The sequence below is a fragment of the Toxotes jaculatrix genome, chromosome 1, assembly GCF_017976425.1.
Source record: "Toxotes jaculatrix isolate fToxJac2 chromosome 1, fToxJac2.pri, whole genome shotgun sequence".
Taxonomy (NCBI): Eukaryota; Metazoa; Chordata; class Actinopteri; family Toxotidae; genus Toxotes; species Toxotes jaculatrix.
In genome coordinates this window covers 30,346,643-30,365,636 of record NC_054394.1, presented here as the reverse complement: position 1 = coordinate 30,365,636, position 18,994 = coordinate 30,346,643, and the positions used below count along the sequence as shown (strand labels likewise).

Below are 18,994 nucleotides of genomic sequence, written 5' to 3'. Positions count from 1 at the left end.
TGCATCCGCAAATGTTTCCAATAAGATGTGACAATGAAGTAAATCTGACTTTAGAACTAACGCAGATGTGTCGTTTAAATAATGTGATATAGCTGAATGACAAGTGCAGGAATTAAATCTGTTCCGGTTTGATTTTCACTCATAAACATTTAGAGTCCAACATTAGATTTCATTTTATCAGCTTGTTTCTAAAAGTTATTTTGAAGTACAGTTCGGTATCTGGAAAAAAATATTTAAGCTGCAATTTTTCTAAATTAATCAAATTATCATCGATGTGTAGCCGCTGTGTTCGACTCCGGAGGAAATGAGCATGGGATCTACATTAAAAAATGCCTTTGCATCTTTACGTGCCATGCGTGTGTATTCCACACCCTGACTCTCAGCAAAACAGAGGCAAGGAAGGACTGAGCGATGTTGGACGCGTTATTATTGCAACCAACGGGACAGTGAAACAAATTGGAAAACCCAAGAGGAGACATATTGATTTCCAAGGTAAAGCTCTTCGTGTTTTCTCTTTGCATTGCAGTGAAACTGAAATAAATAGTGAGTGGTTGGGACCGCGTAGCAGCATATGATCCCAGCGTGTGTCTCGGTGTCTGTCAGCTCCAGCAGAGGTGGCTCAGATTAGACATTTTGGGTAGTGGCTGCGCATTTCTTAATGTGGGTGTCAGCCCGACCTGCAGAAATGACGACGTAACGCTGAACTTTGCGGTGCCAGTCGGTAAGGCTGGCTCCAGGAGGCTGAAGCCCTCCAGTACGCATTCAGCTACAGCTGAAAATTATATTTACTAATCTCGTTTCCATGAATACGCTGCCTATCCGGCTATGTAGTAGAGTCAGGTATTCGTTATTGCATTGTTTCCAGCCAGGATGTCTCCACCGTGGTGTTTCCATATTGAAATGCCGGTCAGTAATATCCCTCCTGCTGATGCTGCTGCTGCTTTCCTGTAAACCAGAGCTGTGGCCAGGCCCATGGCTTCTGTCTTTGGCAGGATACACCTTCAGCTGACTTGGAGCAAAATAGAAAAGGACCCAGAAGCGTCAGACACACAAACAGGTTGCACAGAGACCAGCTTCTGTCTTCTGAATTCATTCAAATCTGGATTCTCCAGAAACCTGCAGAGAAACTGTGGTCTCTGCCCCCCTGTGAAACACTCTATAATGTTGCTAAATGGAGTTATAGTGTCTGTAGAGAGTTAACATGACCTTCTGCATCATGGTGTTTAATCTCTTGCCGTGTCATCACTCTGGATGTGATGTTTCTCACAGGATTTCATTTGATACCTAAGGCATGCTTCTAAAGCCCTTTTAAAATATATTCACACAGCAGGTAACTGAACTTTAGCAGTGAGTGAAAAGCATTTGATGATTTACTCAAGGTGTTCTTGACTCTTGAAGACGATGGCTCATCCCTGAGGTGAGGAGACAACCATCCAGCACAGTGTGATTGTTTTTACCCCCAGCTCAGTGTTACTGAGATTTTTGGTTCCGATTTTGAAGACTTGCTGAGCAGCAACTCACTTTCCCGGCAGCCTCAATCAGCCAAGTGAATGGTGCTTTTTACTTTCCCTGCAAATTGTACCTCTGTGATCTGTATTTGCATAGACTGCTGTGTTACAGGAAATGTGGTGTCTCCATGGAAACTGAGGCTGTCAAATGATGAAGACAAAGTAATGTTCATATTTGAAGCGCCGCCTGTTAATCTTCAAAACCGTGCGCCGACATCAAATCATTAAAAGCTCATTATGAAATGCATCTATTCTGACCGGTGCTTGATGGCAATTTTAATCTCTCAGAATCAGTCACAGTCACAGGTTCTGACAGAGATTCGTATCTGTTACGACTTCAGCACAGGCATCCAGTTTTAGCAGAGAAGAAGTAGCAATTCTTAAACTGTGATAGATGAATAGAGTAAGGTATTTCATTTAAAGAGTGGCCCAGACGTGCATTTATAACACCACAGATTCCCATGTAGTGACTGTGTTGTAAGACTCCTCTTTGATTTTTCTTTAAAATTTGCCTCAGTGATGAGTAGACTGTGGAATCACATAGCTGGGGTTATGCAGGAGGTGTGGAGGTAACAGCAGGGAGGAAGAAATCTGTGCACAAACCCTTAAACATGCAGACAAACTCAGTGACTCTTCAGGCTGAAAGCTGAACGGAACGATAGTGAAAAAGTTAACCTATATATCGTTTTGCTGGAGTCCTTGGAAGCCCCTCAAGGACCGATGAAGGTCTCTGAGATCCCGCTGTGGGATTCAGTGGCCTAGATTTCTCTCTTTTATATGATTTATCATTACAGAGTGTGTAACTCCATAGTATAACATGTAAAATTTTAGAGTGTGTTTAATTGGAATAAAAATAACAGAGTATACCAGTTCAGTTCAGATCTTTATTATTTCACATGAGGAAATTCTTTGTGCAGTGAGGCAGAGCAAAAATGCAAACGCATGAAACATAAACACATTAAAAACACAGTAACTGAAGATATTAAAAGTACTAGTGCTGTAAACCAGAATACAATAATAAAGGTTGCGATAAAAGAAACAGCAACATGAATAATAAAGATAAGAAAAATAATGTGAGGAACCAAGAGCACTTACTGCACATGGGATAAATAAGTAAAAAATAAAATAAAACTTGCGAGATACAAGAGAAAAAAATAGATACCAAATAAACAATAAATTAAAAAAACATCCTACAACCATAAAACTACCCAGCATTCTCGGGTGACGTCACTACACATGGACCAATGAAATCGCTTCTGGTAAGTTTTGCCGCGAGGAGCGGAGCCGAGCAGCAGCGGTGCAGATGTTTTAGAACAGCTTTTATTGTCATTGAACAACGTCCAACGAAGTTACAGTCTAGAGGAAATAGAAATTATCCGGATAAATGTGTGAATTGAAACTTCACTAACTAAGTTATCGGTGAGACTATTCGGGTCGCGGTGTGTGCTGTGGTTTCCCCGGAGCACACCGACTGTTCAGGGAGCAGGGACTCGCTTTGTTGTTGGGCGGAGCATCACCCGCTAGCTTACTTTAGCTAACATGCTACCACGGGGTAGAGTCCGGTAACAATGCCTGGCTGTGGACTCACACGCCGGCCTTCTTTGTCTCATCGTCGCTTTGGATAGCTAACAACAGCCCGACACCTGTCCTCGGCCTGGCCTCATGGATCCCGGCGGAAGTGAACTGGACTCCAGCCTGCCTCAGCCCGAGAACCCGTGTCTGATCGTGGAGGACTCCCAGCCAGACAGCGTCGCTCTAGAGGACGATCCTGAGAGCAGCTACCGAGCTTTGCTGGCCCGCCGCCTGTCCAGCCTGCAGCCCACCTCCCGCAGTCCGGTTCTGGTAAGCTGCATACAAGTATCCATGTACGGTACCACGTACGGTTGAAACTATTCAAAATTGTGCGTTGGACGCACAACAAGACTAACAAATGGAATTCACAAGGCAGTGATGGAAGAAATAATCAGATACGTAAACTATCGATACCACAATGTAAAGATGCACCAGTGCAGGTAAAAGTACTGCAGCCCAAATATTATTCAAGTAAAAGTACAGAAGTATCATCATTAAGTCATATCTAAGTAAAAGGTCTTTTTACATCCCACCACTGCTTAGTTGTTGACACTTCCCCACAAAAACATTTTGGGTTTTTCAGCCACATCCTGCAGCCAACCTGTCCACAGATGGCCACATCCATCCATCCATCCATCCACCCACTTTTAAGGGATGAAAAGGCCGGGTACACTCTGGACAGGTTGCCAGACTTGTTAATGTTTTACTTGTTGACAGGCTGCCAGTCTATCACAAGGTTAACACATCAGGCAACTTCACACTCAGATCTAGAGCTAGGGGCACCTTCGAGATCCCACCTCATCAAACCTGCATGGGGGAGCTGGAGCTCAGATATCAACCTGGAAATCCATGCAGCCATGTAGAGAGCATGCAAACTGCAAACCGAGACGCTGGCTGGCTGTTCAGACCATCTTGCTGTGAGGTGACAGTCCTCACCCCAGATGGCTAGATCTTGCAGCCATATCTGAATCTCTGAGACTTTTTGCTCATCAGCACTGGATTTTAGATTTTTCCCTCCTGTCGGTGAGGAAGCAAAAGGTAAAACATCTCTTGTACAACAACAGTTGGATCTTATTTCATTAAATTTGCAGTTTGATTTTCTCTCAACATGATGAAAATCTTTTGAAGTCTTTTTTCACTGAATTCCACTGTAGCAGAATAAATCAGAGTGAGCCACTGTCATTCATTATTCACTGTAATAATGAATTTAAGTTCTGTGTTTGCACATTATATTTCTTCTTGTTCCTGACCACTATATCTTAACTTTGTACTTTTCTTTTTTTGAGATCACAGAACGTAAACAGAACCAGACTAAGAGCAATTAGTTTGAATTTACTCGATGTGTCTTGTGTAGAACAGTTTGTTGCTCTGTGATGATTTTTTTTTTTTTTTTCATTCCCAGGAACTGATATCCTCACCACTAGGAAGCAGATGCTCTCAGACTGACAGCCAATCAGAGAGTTCCCAGAGTAACAACCAGGCTGACCCCGGTCAGTGCTTTTCTAACAGCATCCATATGGGATGTACATATGCAGTAAACCATTCGTTCCATGTAAAAACACAAAAACAAAAAAACATTGCTGTTTTCTTTATGTAGGCATTCTCACGGCGGCCGACCCCAGTTCAGGATTCCAAGAGGACAGTCAAGTTATAAACGTTTGTCCTCCTCCAAACAAGAAGAAGTATGTGTGGACATTTTTGCAGATTGATGCTGCTCAGGTGCAGAGACTCATAAAGTGTTTTCACTCCGGTTCCTGTCCTTTCAGGTGTGCACCAGCGGACACCGATATGGATTCTGGAGCTGATTCTACCACACACTGCGTTCAGTCCGAGGGTGAGTCTGAGGTCTTGTAAGTTTTAAGGATTAAATATTACCGTGTGTTACTAAGTGTAACAGCATCTGTCTGTGTTTCAGAGGGAACCTCTCAGTTTGGGTTTCTCGAGCTTTCTCAGAGTCAGGATCTTCGTGGTGAAGTGGTGAACAGTCAGGAGGAAGACAGAGTCCCTCAGCCAGACAGTGAGACATGCACCAAATCTGGTATTAAAACTTTTATTTTTTTATTCCTTGTTGTATTTCATTGCCATTTAGGCCTCTGATTTAATTTGAACTGATAGAGAGATCATGACCCGCATAACTCAAATGATTTCCACATTTACAGGGCTTTACCCCCGGCCTGGTACTGGGGTAATTTTAGAAGCTCAGTTTATGTCTACTGACGGTTGACGGAAGGAAAATCGTTAGCAAACGAGTGGAGAAAAACGAACATGCAGACACTTCTGACACAAGTGGTTTGTTGAAAATAATGTGAATCTGATGCTGTGGGGATGTTTTACACAGTGCTCTCCACCAAGTGATAGAATAACGTCTGGATAGATGGTGCTCATCCTTCCAGTACTGAAGATGCTGGAGTTTGTGGTGGAGAGACACCTCACTGAGGCACTTGGTTTTTCTTTTTTTTTCTGTCTCCTGTCTGTTAATTATCCGGTACCTGATCAGAGTATTCATACCGACCTCTAGCTTTGCAGCTGCTGATGGTTTAAAGGACCAGTCTAATTTCTGTGTGCTTTTCATCACCAGCAGAGCAGAACGTCAGCTCCAGGACGTCAGCGAGTCAGGACAACAAAATTGTGAGGTACAGATCCATGTGGTGTTTTACATCCCACATTCTCTGCACACGCTAAATCTGGTATTAACTTTTTTTTTTTTTTTGTCCTTCTCCAGATCTGAGGTGAGCTCCAGCAGCTCATCGGACTCTCCGGGTCAGTCGGGCAGGCAGCTGACTGTTCAGGTTCTGCTGCATTCGCAGGGCCTCCAGGACTCTGGTGAGCAGGACCACCAGGACTGCCAGATCCTGTCCTCGCAGGAGGACCTGTTCGACACTGACAAGACAGGTACGTCCAGGCCCATGCTGCATTTATCTAGTTACTAGCCATTTAACTTACTTGAGATAAGTAAAGAAACCTGGACTATAGTCATGTGACGCCTCTGTGTTGCTCTCAGGTGCTGCAGTCGACAGCACAGTGTCTGAGCCGGAGCAGCAGGGTAACCCCACCTCGACACCAGCCCACACCCTGCGGCTGCTGCATCTCTCTGGACAGGGAACACTGGTGCAGCAAAGTCTGTCCCAGTAAGTCAGAGCAGTGTCTGTATACTTCGTACACACATCCATCCACACACTGTACAAACTGGGAAATTATATGATTTCCGTCCCTTTTTTCTAGGAGCTCGGTTGATTACGTTGCCCCAACCCCAGACAACTGCAGCCACACTCCTTTAATTGTTCCCAGCTCACCAACGGAACCGGAGAACGAACATGGTAAATGAGTAAATCTACCGAATTTCTGTTTCACTGCAAGTCAGCTGGTGAGTACAACTAAAAAAATGGTTTGCTCCGTCAGGTGCTGATGAACCAATGGATACTTCATTGCCCCCAGAGGATCGAGCGGCGGAGAAGGAGGAACAGCCAATGGAAACGGATGCCACTTCTATGCCACACCCATCCGCCTCTACACCCGTATCCCAGAATTCCCCTGGTTTTGCGTTGGAGCGCAATTTCTCTATACCGTCCCAGCCAGAGTTCTCACATGTATGTTTTTCATTTTCATATAGTTTAATCAGTTAGCATCATTTTTTGCATTTGCATTTCTGGGTGATAATTTTTATAATAATTAATTGTTAAGTCTGTAAAATATGTGAAGTAAATACAGAAAATTGCCCATCACAATTTCCCAGAACTCGAAGGCGACACTTTGAGATTTAAAACCCAGAGATCTTCAGTTTACAGTGATACAAAACAGAAAAAAACACTTCTCTGTTCCAGTGTCAGCAGTTTTGATAATTGATAAATATTTAAAGTCATATATTGAAGAATAGTGCTACATCTCAGCTGCTCAGATGACCAGCAGGAATATTGATAATGGAAATGATCTTTAGTTGCAGCTTTAGTCTATAATATATCTTGTTTTTTCTGTCTTCTTAGGACGTGTTTGTCCCGACGCAGAGCCAGGAGGAGCCACAGCAGTCTGATAAGAAGTCGGCATCATTGCCTCGTGAGACACAATCTCAACATCTGGAGTCAGCTCCTTTCACTTTGCCTTTGCTCTCTGTGAACACGGAGAGCAGTAGCCCAGCTCAGCAGACCTCAGAACAGATTGAAGAGGACAGTCAGGCCACGCAGATAGACGAATTGGAAGAACTGCCCGGCGTCGATACCAGTGACGCTGTGATTTCACGCTGCGAACAGAAGAGCGAGAGCAACGGCGTCCCCTCAGAATCACAAATTGCCACCAGTTCGAAAGCTTCCACCTCTGCTGAATCACCAAAGCATCGCAGTGAATGTGCCAAGATCGAGCCGTCCAATCTGTCGCAAAAGTCTGATGTGCAAAAAAAGACAGCAGCGTCTTTGAATGTACAAAATGTGAATGTAAAAGACAGAAAGAGCGACTGCAAAGAGGTGAGCTCTGCTGACACCGTGACCTGCTCTCAACCAAAGCTCGATTCCTCTGACCTGACTGTTAACAGCTGTGTGCAGGAGACTCCCGCAGACAACACACCCTGCAGTTTGCCCTCGCAGTCCATGATCTCTCAGACATCTGTTGTGGATGTGGTGAAGAGCTCTGTGGATGTAAGAGGAGGAGCTGCCAAGAGTCAGTCTGTAGAATCAGTGTCACCGCAGTGTGGAAGGGTTGGCAACAGCCAGACTGTTAGAGACATGACGGCTGAGCGTGATCAGGGTGAAGTGGAGGAGGAGGAGGTGGTGATGGAGGAGGCAGAGGAGGAGAGTGCAGGGGTAAGTGGGGCTTCAGGAATGGCTCTGCTTCTCTCCCAGAGCCAGCTGTTGTCTCCTGAGCCCATGGAGGAGGACAGTGAAGACCAGGGAGCGGACAGCGTCGTCATAGTTACAGACAGCGAGAGAGGCTCCCAGATCCTGAAGAAAGATGTGACGCCACAGTCAAAGACCAGCAGCTCCCAGCCAATCAGAGGCAACGTGTCCGCCTCCACTAACGGCCACGAGTCGCAGGTGAAGGCGAAGGAGGTGAGCCTGGATGCTGATAGGTTCTCCCAGACTGAGAGGGCGGGGCCTGAACCAGACGGGCTCAAAGACAAGAGCCTCAGTGATAGCTCGGGAGGTAAGCTGAGCGCAGATCTCACAGTCAGCAGAGTGGGATTTACAGTATGTTATTAAAGTTGGTGGTTCCTAACCTGGGGATCGGGACCCCAACAAGGGGTCAGGATAATTGTCCAGGTATGAAATAAGAAAACAGAAGTTCACCACACAGGAAACCTGTGCACAGTTATGTCAAATACAGCTGGTTAGAGTTAGGGTCAGTGTTTGGGTACCGATGTCACTGTTCGTCATTTTGTCTTCCACGTACGTTTGGCTCATCTGTCTCATCTCGCCATTGCTCGTGTTTCTTGTCCATCTGACGTCTTTGTTGCTCTGATGCTGTTTCCCAGATCTCAGTGATTAACGTAGTGAATACACCTTTATCACTACCGATAAAACATGATGGACAAAACTACAAAAATTAGACCCAAGTTGTCATAAACCAAAATTCACTTTTAAAGAAAGTCGTAATATCTGATCATACCCTGCTGTAGCGTTGAAGGTTTCCAGCTTTAATGTGGATAATATTCTAAAATAGATCTCATCTGATTCCTGTTATGCTTTCTGAATACAGAAATTTCCTTCCACTTTACGCTTCCCAAAGAAGGGGAGCTGATTGGTCCTGCAGTGGGTGCCACACCTCCCCTGATCAACCAGCTGAAGCAGACGCTGAGACACAGCACTCCCATTGGTGGGTTCATGTGCCAGAGAAACTTGAGTTGCACAACAGCTTCTCTGCTTACTGTGAAGTAGCGTAACACGATCTGGTGCTGAGCTCCGTCAATGTTTCTCTTTTCGTCCAGAGGTCACTTCTTTTTCTGAAAAGCCAGACATGGTGGGTGACGTCTCTGCAGACGTGGCGATGGCTGCCAGTGACATCGTGTCCGGGGAAAGCGGCGAGGACACGGCGGAAAAGGAGAACGGGAAGCTGAGTTTGAGGATGAAGCTGGTGACCCCCGTTGAAGAGGGCAGCTCTGAGCGCTTCAGCCTGCAGAGTAAGAGCCGCGTGCACGCTCACGTCTGTTGTTCGCGCTCAACCCCGGGGCATATGCACCTTCTTGGGAGTGACAAGATGGTATCCATGGAGACGCTGCGTGCTCTCATCACCCTCTCATTAATACGTTTCTTTCCACCAGAGCCAGCACTATCACAGGAGGATGGATCCGTTGTCAAGGTTACCACTATTTCCAAGGCTGTAACCAGGTAACCTGCCTCCTTCTCTGTGTATGCACATTAGCTGGATTCCTTCATAAGTGTGTTGCTGCTTCTCATTCACTCTCTTGAGAATGGAAAGCAGCTGAAGGGCATTCTTCATTCTCCAGCCTCTAAAGCTTCTACATGTTTACAAACACCTGTGATCATGTTTTCTTCGTTCAGCAGTCAGAGTCACGGCTAAAGGTCCAACTGATGAAAATACACACCTGTTCAAGTGAGACCATGAACCTGTTAGAACCTGACGAATGTAAAGGCATGGAAGATATTTTCAACTGCAGGTTGATATTCACATGTATGATGGCCAGTAATTAATGAGAAACTGCAGTACAGAAATGAAAAGTTTACTTTAAGGTGTTGAAGAAACAGCGTCTTCATTATGTCCACCATAGAACATCGACTCTAAAATGGCAACTCAGAACAGATCTGTGTAAAAATCCTTTAAAAACAAATTTAAGGGATCACTATCAAAATTGTCTTTTACATCATATCTTAAAGTTAAAAAAGTCAGTCCACCACTGTGGTCCAGACTGGAATTTCTCACCAGCTACTGGTTAGCAAATGTTAGCATGTTGACATGATGACAAAGCACTGCTGTACCAGTGTGCAGCCTCATAAAGCCACTAGCAGGACCACAGTGTCTGCGTCTTGTTTAAACCCAAACATTGTTATAGACCTTAAAATGTGGAATTGGTTTGGCTATAAAATCTGAAGACCAACGTTTTGGCACCTTTTGCTTTGTTTTACTAATTAAAGACATGACTTCACTCCATTCTACATTTTTGACACCAGTAATTGTGTTAAAAAAAAAAAAACAGTCACACTGGTGGTTCTGTAATTAGAAGTGTCTACATTCACAAGACTCTAACTTTGCTCAGAAGTTGCTCACAGCTTAAGCCGCAGCTCATCTGTTGCCCCGTTTAAATCTATTTATGGTTTTAATTTTCTGTACTCGCACTTTTAATTTTGTTGTCGAGTCAGTTTTGAAGAGTCCCGACTAAAAACTGTTCTACATCCTCAGACCAGAGTCACTTTGTTTTTAAACTAGGCACAAGAACGCTGAGTTCATCAGCTTCTTTTCGGTGATGCTCATCTGTGGACCTCGTTAGGTGCAGTTTAATGAATCTCCAGGTTTTTGTTGCCTGTTAAACCCTTGACTTTGACATCCTCTGCGTTAATGTGTTGTCCAACCACGTAGCAGAAGCTGATGATGCCGGTCATAGAAATAACAGTCTAACGGTTGCTCATGTTTGATGTCTCAGCAGCCCGTCGGTGTTTAGTCGAGTCAGGCAGGTGCACAGACAGCAGGAGGCAGAGGAGGAAAGCCAGCCTGCAGGAAACTCGACACCTGTCAGGTAAGCACGCTCGCCGTCGGAGCACAGGAGTGCAGCTTCCGGTGCAGTGTCATGTGTAATGTAATCACATCAAGCTGGATGGGATTCTGTCACATCAACCGTCACAGACATCCTTCTGTTCCAGTTCCTGTGCAGTTTCTGATTTCAGTCCTTCCCCTGTTTTTAAGCACTGTGTGAACAAGGCATCATCAAATTTCTGACTTGATTTCCACCCAGATGTTTTCCCCAGATGTAAATATGTGTCTGTATATCCCTGATCCTACGAGGTGGTGTGTAAGGCATTGCAGACACAAAGTTGCTGGAGGGAAAAGCCTGTTATGTGCTCACAGCAGTGTTGCCCCACTTAAGCTGTAACTTTGGTGACTTCTCCCTCTGTGATTTTAAACATGGCATAGCTCTGTAAAACTACTCACCAGGAAGGTGAATTTTATTAGTGTGGTTTGTAAACTGCACCTGTTTTATCCACATGTGGTCGTCTGAGATTCTCCCTGCTGATCTGCAGGAGCCTCACGTGTCCGTTTGGCCTGTGGATGTATGAATAGATTTCCCCTGTTGTAATGTATTTTAGTAGACAGAAATAGGTCTGCCACACGCTGTCTGTGTGAGAGACCTACTTTTGGATTCTGGAGGTGGGCTGGATTGCTATTTTCTGCTGTGTGTGCGTCCTCTCAGGGGATGTGTGGAGCAGTAAGGTGTAGTTTTGTCCTCCCGCTCTGGCAAAGTGAGGCCGTTTTACAAAATGCTGTCAGCAGCTGAACTGTCTCTTTTATCTGCTCGTTTCTTGCCATAAATAGTTGAGAGAACTGTGTCTAAAGAACGAAAAAAAAAGAGACTTTGGGAGAGAAATTCTGACTCTGTTTACTTTCTCGCGTCTGTTTTAACGTGTCTGCAGGGGGGAGCTGTTCACCTCGCCTCAGAGAAACTCCCAGGCGTCCTCGGTGGGATGCAACAGCCTCCCTAACAGCCAGTCAGAGCCTTCACAACAGGAAGTATTGGCCACGCCGCCGCAGAACCTCCGAAACACCCCCGCCCCCGCCGATCAGTCTGACGAGAGGCGAGAACCGCTTGAAGTGTCAGCGCCTCCTGCTCCGAACAGGACAGATGGCAGGCAGAGGGTGGTGTCCCAGCAGACCTTTGACAACACCATCACCTCCAGTCCGTCCAGCAAGGTCCGTCAGTCATCACAGCACAGAGGGTTAACACTGTCTGTGTGGAGGATGTCATATCAAATTTCCTTATCAGCAGGCAGACGATGTTTTCTGTAAAACCGAGGTGGCACAGCAGCACACACCTCGTCTCCACAGAAATAACAGCTGATCCTTACACTGAATAAAATGTTTGAGAAAATTTCATTTACAGTGGAATTTTAAATTGATGTTGATGATGAAAAGTTTGAGAATTGCTGAAAAGTTTTATTATTTGAGTAAAATTAAAAGTCACAGAGAGTCCAACGTATGATGTCAGACGTCCCCAAGAACTTTCTCTTTTAATGTCTTTTAAAGCCTTTTACCTAAATCACATGAGTTCACTTTTTACTTTACCCAACATTATACTGTGCAAACTTTGAAAACATCACGTTGCATTTTACATCACATGTATTTGGCCGAGGCCACGGTGGTGCTGATCGCTCTGTCCTGTGTGTCTCAGCTCCGTCAGCGGACAGTCTCGCAGCAGACCAGCTTCGATGCACCGGGGCTGCGTTCCCCAGCCGGCAGGGTACGGACATCCAAGGTGTATAAGAAGGAAATTACAGACACGCCTGTGACTATTGTCCAGCTGACAATATTCTTGTGTTTTGTCTGTAAGGGTGAACCCGAGACTCCGTCCTTTAGGAGGACCGCAGGCCCCTCCCACTGCAGACATGTGCGCACCATCCAGGAAGTGCGGACCACCATCACACGGATCATCACAGACGTGTATTATGAGGACGGCAAAGAGGTGGAGCGCAAAGTCACGGAGGTAACCAACAGATGTTTTTTGGTTTTTGATGTTGTGACTTTCTGATGCTCAGAAAATTTGATTCAGCGTTTTAAAGCCGTTGGTTTTCCAGTAATGGTGTGTGTGTGTGTGTGTGTGTGTGTGTGTGTGTGTGTGTGTGTGTGTGTGTGTGTGTGTGTGTGTGTGTGTGTGTGTGTGTGTGTGTGTGTGTGTGTGTGTGTGTATAAAAATGCTTTTTGAGGCAGAGCCTGTCCAGTAATGTGGTTTATTTATCCGTTGTCTTTCCGAGTGTCGCAGCCTCACCTGAAATATGATCAGCAGCTTTGTTGAAAACGTGTTTATTCAGAAACACGAGTGTCACTGGTCTTTTTTTGATGTCACAGGAGAGCGAGGAGCCCGTGGTGGACTGCCACGTGTTGGACAGCGACATCTCCCCGTGCCGCACGGGCAGCAGCTCCGTGACCTCTGGTGACCTGGGCGACATCAGCTCTCTGTCGTCCAAGGCCTCCAGCCTGCAGCACAGTTCGGGAGGAACCAGCAGCAGCAGCACCGGCCTCACCAGGCCGGAGTTCCTCATGCCGCTCAGCCGAGGGGCCAAATCCATCAGGTACCGCCTCCGCCTCCACACCACCTGTCAAATCCTCTGTGTTTCTCTTCGGTCCTGTCCATAAGGTCTCTCTGCTTTACATGTCTGTGCTCGTTGCATGCCGACTCCTGTGTCACTCCTTCACCTTCTTGTTCTCTCTAACACCTGATTTCTCAGTGATTCACTGATCTCTGCCTGCTTCAGGTACGGGTTGCTTCAGGCATGAATCTGGGGTCGCTGCACACCCCTCATTCCTCTGCTGGGTGGCTTTTCATTTTGAGAGTATCCCCAGATCAGTGCCTGTGCAACCTGACCGGCTCCATTCGTCCCCTCTGTGTGTCTGCAGTCCCAGGAGGGGAGGTGGGCATCAACAGAGGGGTCACAGGGGTCAGAGGGCAGGGTCAGTGGTCACAAAGGACAGAGGCTACGGCACCCTGGGGTCCCGGGCCTTCGTCCCGCTGACTCCCAGAGGAAGGGCTAGAAGGGGCCGGCCCCCATCCCGCTCCTCCCTGTCCAGGTGAGTCCTCCCTGAGGCTCGCCCTGCACATTAAGAAACCACAGACAAGGCAGAGACAGTAACAGGCAAAGTGCTTGAACCCAGACTACCTGCAGCTTCTCCAGTAACACTTCACTTTTCCTCTTTTCACTAATCGTCTTGTTCCTAATCTTCTCACTCAGACCTGCAACTAATAAATATTCTCATTATCGATGAGTCTGTCATTTGTATTTTACACTGATTGATTAATCGTTTTGTCTGTTGTCCTGAAAATATAGAACATGCTCATTGTTTACTTCTCAAACAAACTGTCCAAAACCCAAAGTTTTACCAGAAACCAAACCAAAACCATTTACAGTGACTGTAAAACAGAAAAGCAGCACATTTTCACACCTGAAGACATGGAAACAGGAAACATTTGGTACTTTTCCTTGATAAATGACTTTCTAATCAATCAATTAACCAATCATTTCCATAGTAATGTCAAAAAAAGTTACATCAAATATTCCGATTTCAAAATGCTTCCAGATTACCTGTGAATCAGAAGCTTTACTCTGTACCTAATATAAAGCAGCACAGTGTATTGTCACTGTTTTTTGGTTTTCCACTATAACACTTTGCAAATGTGCATCTATTGTTTACAGCACCTGCCTGCAGACACTTCACAGTTTAAGGGGAAAAACAAAGAGGCACAGCTGCAAGGTCTTGTTCTGTGAAGCTGCTAGATGCAGATGTTTGACCCAGTTAGTCTGGAATGCCAACCTGCGGCTTGATGTTGCTTTTAAATATGTTATTGTGCTTTATTCAGTGTGTTCTTATCAGACAATCAGAAGGAATTATCACTGAATACTGTGAAATGTAGAATCTTGTTGTCAGGATCTGTATTAGCTGTATTCTTACAACAGGAGCCGTGTGAATCAGTGTCTGATCAGACCCCGTGTTTCTCTTTAAGGGGAGGTGGTGCTGGCTCATTGCATAGACTTGGTGCTCATGGCCAGCCACAGTCCTCCTCAGAGGATGAGCCCTACACCCGCATGCTCCCCCCGCGCCTCCCCGTCAGCCCCACAGACGCCGAGCTCCCCAGCCACTCCGACTCCCTCAGGTCATCGCCGGAGGAGACGAGCTTGGCCGGCAGCAGCTTCGTGGGCCTGCGGGTGGTGGCCAAGTGGTCGTCCAACGGCTACTTCTACTCAGGCCGCATCATCAAAGATGCCGGCGAGGGGAGATTCCGTCTGCGCTTTGACGACGGCTACGAGTGCGAGGTGGGGGGGAAGGATATCCTGCTGTGTGACCCCATTCCCCTGGAGACGGAGGTCACCGCTCTGCTGGAGGACGAGTACTTCAGCATAGGTGAGGGAGTGTTCAGCGCAGAGGGACGTAGGATCCTCGTTAAGGGGTCAGAACGACCTCTGACCTCAGAGAGAGCACAGATAGTTTTCTCTTATTGCTGCTGATCGCCGATAATCATCAATCAGGACCATCCAGGGACAAAGGGCAGGGCAGCTCTGCTGTGTGGCTGCAGAAGTGTGAAGGAATTTTCATCAATTTAATAGATCGATAGAATCAGAGAGTACGTCATTAATCCATCAGGGAAATAGCTTTTGCAGCAGCCACTTCACATAAATTACAGAAACAAGGAGGCAGGCAACAAACGAACAAACAAACAAGGTAAATGTTTGTTCCATTTTCAATTTTCAGGTATTTAAAATCATCAAAACAGACTCTGCCGTGTGGTTAGTAGTTTCTTAAATGAAATGTGAGGAATCTTCTGTCTGTGTCTGTGTGTGTGTGTGTGTGTGTGTGTGTGTGTGTGTGTGTGTGTGTGTGTGTGTGTGTGTGTGTGTGTGTGTGTGTGTGTGTGTGTGTGTGTGTGTGTGTGTGTGTGTGTGTGTGTGTGTGTGTGTGTGTGTGTGTGTGTGTGTGTGTGTGTGTGCAGGTGTTGTGAGGGGCCATAAATCAGAGGGCCAGGAGCTGTTCTACAGTGTGGAGAGGGACGGCCAGAGGCAGTGGTACAACAGGACCGCAGTCATCCTTTCTCTGGAGCAGGGGAACAAGCTGAGGGAGCAGCACAGCCTCGGGCCCTACGAGCCCTCCACTCCCCTGGCCAAGGCCTCTGACATCAGTCTGGGTAAGACGACGACAGCTGGACTCCGACAGATGCATCGATGTTTACACAGCATTATATGTAATACGTGCAGTGGATCTTTGACATGCAGCAAAGATCCACTGCAGCTGGTCCCATAAACCCTTTGAGCATCAGCTGTAAAGGACTAATTCACCCAAATTACAAAAAAAAAAACCTAATTTTACAAACAAATTTTACTCACAGGTCTCACACCATTAAAAATGTCTCAACTTAAAAGTACAGCTGAGGCTCCTTAGTAACATGTGCTCTGATTATTTTCCTTAGATAACCTGGTGGAGGGGAAGAGGAGGCGCAGGCTGGCCCCCGGAGGCCAGAACACTCCCAACCGCAGCTCCTCCAGCAGCCCCCGCACGCCAGGCCCCTCCGGCAAGAGGAAGCTGATGACCTCTGGGGAGGAGAGGACGCCGGCCAAGAGAGGCCGCAGGGGTCAGGGCGCCCGAGCCGGTACAGAGACCCAGTCACCAAAACCATGACCACATTTGAATGGGGGGGGGCAGGGGGGTGTTTTTAATATTATGAGGGGTTGCAGTATTTCTTTCCCATGTTTGGTTTTAATCTCCAGTTGTCCTGTTTGTATATTTCGTCCTGACCACATGTTTGCTGAGTTTATTTTCCAGCAAAGCTTTGAATCAGTTTTAGATTTTAAACATGAAGCAGATTCTGTCGCGAATGGATTTTAAAAGTTTTAATGTTTTACATCAATCAGCCTTACCTCTCTATAGCACTCGATTTTTAACATGTTCTTTATGTTATGATACTTTAAGCATGTGAATGTTTTTAATCTTGTTTTTCTGTCTTAACTCAATTACAAGAATGTTCCGCTGAGTTTGATGCAGTGCTGATTCTTATTCAGTAATGTGTGGTTTTTGTACTGAGTGAAACGGAGACACTTTGACCTCCGTGTGTCCTGTGTCCACCCTCTGCTGCTGTGTGCCGGCTGCCACTGAGACTGATTTGGTAATTAATAACGTGCCACCAGTATCACCATGGTGTCGGTCCACAGGTGGAGGGAAGATGTAAGGTGTATTTCACGGGTGTATTTGCTTTAAGGAGTATTTTAATACAGCTGGTAAATGTGCGATTCTCAAAAGTTCGGTTCAGCAAAGTCACAAAAAAATATTTTCTCGTCTCTAGTTTTATTTGCCCAGATGTTTCTGCACAGATTCAGTTCAGAGACAGATCCTGTTACTCTGATTTGTTCTCACTCTCCATGGCTCAGATCGGCAGATAAAATAAAAACTATCTTAAAACTGGAGCAAGTTTAAAGTGAGAAGATGGGTTTTATTGTGATTTGGGTGAACTGAGCCTTTAAAAACTTTTCTGTAACCTGACTCCTACTGTTACCGTCTTTCTGCCTTTAACATGTGTGTGTATTTCTGTCCACAGGTCAGCGGGTGGGTGTGTGTAACACCTCCGGCAGCGGCACAGATCTGCCCGGTGAGTCCTGTGACGTGGCAGACACTCACGGCCCGCTGCCCCAGAACGCGTCTCTCTTCATGGGCTTCGCGTTCATGCTGACGGCCTCGTCGGAGAACGACCGGCTGACCAACAAGCTCATCGTCGACGGCGAGGAGGAGGGTGAGGCGAGGAATGACCCAGATGCTGAAGCTCCGTTTCCTGCTTCCTGTAATTATTGTTGGATCAGTGATCGTTATGAATTTTTCCCCCGACAGATTACATAGAGACAGGTCCATACAACAAAGTGTACACGGAGTCCCAGCTGCAGGCAGGTGGAGGCTTCATCCTGCCGGAGTTCAATGAAGAACAGGTAAGAACTCTTAAAAACACCATCAACTATAGCAAATTAAAAAGAAAGTTTATTATTATTGTTGGTACAGTATAATAAAAAGCAGATGTAAAATAACTTTTCTCTCGATGATAATCCCACTCTCCTCGTGTTCTTGTTTCCTCTCCAGTGTAAGGCAGCGTACCAGAGCCTGCTCATCGCAGACCAGCACTGCCGTACCAGGAAATACGTGCTGTGTTTGGCCAGCGGTGTGCCCTGTGTGTCGCATATATGGGTGCGAGACTGCTGCAAAGAGAACAAGCTGCTCAACTACAGGAATTACCTGCTGCCAGCCGGTGTGGGGCCAGACGACGCCATAGTGGAGTGGTACGATGAAACTCTCTGCCCTCATCTCAGATCCTGGGACGGATCTGGGAAGACGTTGCGATTACAGAGATATGTGAAAGTGTAACTCCATATGAGCGTACTTCAAAACAGCACATGGAAATTACTGTGCATCGCAAAAGATATGATGCCAGTCAGTACGGTGACCGAGCCTGGGTTCACTGCTTTAATAAATACATTGGAGAAGCGATACAACATGCTGTCCCACACATGTTTCAGCCAGGTCGCCATACCGGAGTCACACACAATGCAAAGAGAAAGTCACTGCGGAATAATAAGTAATGTTTAATCTATCTAAATATTATTTTGGTCATACTACAATGGTTTAGTTCTTGGTGTTGTTGAATAATACAGAACATAAAGAGCTTTCAAAAAATAACTGCATATTAATATTGGTAAAAAAATAAAAAAATCATCAGTCGCTGATGAATTGTTTCAGGCCTGAATGAATATTTTCCTTCTGTCCTCTCAGGCATCCCCGCTGCAGCCCGTTCAAAGGCCTGCGGGTCCTTCTGGTGTTTGAGAAGCCAGTGGAGCTTTGGGCACAGCTGATCACCATGGGCGGAGGGTCCTCTGTCCGACATTTCCAGAGAGACAAGGACAGCTCAGGTACAGGATCCAGGACGCGACGTCCAAATCACGTGCGCTGTCCAAATATTACCAGTTCACTTTGTTGTGGTTGACAGTTTGTTTCTCCCTCCGTCTGCAGACATTCCTGCTGGCAAGTATGATGTTGTGGTGACAGACCATGCCTGTCCACCACTGCTAGAGAAAAATGTGACGTCACAGGAAGTCCCACTGGTGTCCCCTGAGTGGCTCATTCAGAGTGTCATCAGTGGGGAGCGCTTGGGTTTCCAAAGCAAGCCTCAGTATCGCCACGACTACTCCTCGTAATCTGACTCCACACGTGCAAAATGCCTTCGACCAAGTTAAATGTTCAAC

The 18,994-nt window shown here is 46.1% G+C and overlaps 1 protein-coding gene across 3 annotated transcripts; it reads left to right on the top strand.

Annotated features, from left to right (window-relative positions):
- Nucleotides 1–2,786: 2,786 nt before the first annotated feature.
- On the top strand, nt 2,787–18,946 carry tp53bp1 (tumor protein p53 binding protein, 1). Of its 3 annotated transcripts, none has more exons than XM_041066482.1 (27): nt 2,787–3,350; nt 4,483–4,570; nt 4,678–4,762; nt 4,847–4,914; nt 4,996–5,118; nt 5,662–5,713; nt 5,803–5,972; nt 6,082–6,208; nt 6,303–6,397; nt 6,480–6,667; nt 7,061–8,210; nt 8,763–8,879; nt 8,992–9,183; nt 9,325–9,391; nt 10,663–10,755; nt 11,648–11,924; nt 12,403–12,471; nt 12,562–12,714; nt 13,077–13,300; nt 14,728–15,125; nt 15,712–15,903; nt 16,186–16,365; nt 17,308–17,499; nt 17,595–17,689; nt 17,838–18,034; nt 18,525–18,661; nt 18,762–18,946. In XM_041066482.1, exons 1-27 carry the CDS (start codon nt 3,171–3,173, stop codon nt 18,944–18,946), a joined length of 5,094 nt encoding a protein of 1,697 aa, XP_040922416.1. In that variant the 5' UTR covers nt 2,787–3,170. The 3 variants fall into 3 exon arrangements, with proteins under 3 accessions (XP_040922416.1, XP_040922338.1, XP_040922291.1); XM_041066404.1 differs by having other exon boundaries at nt 5,659–5,713; nt 10,666–10,755; XM_041066357.1 differs by having other exon boundaries at nt 5,659–5,713.
- Nucleotides 18,947–18,994: the final 48 nt, after the last annotated feature.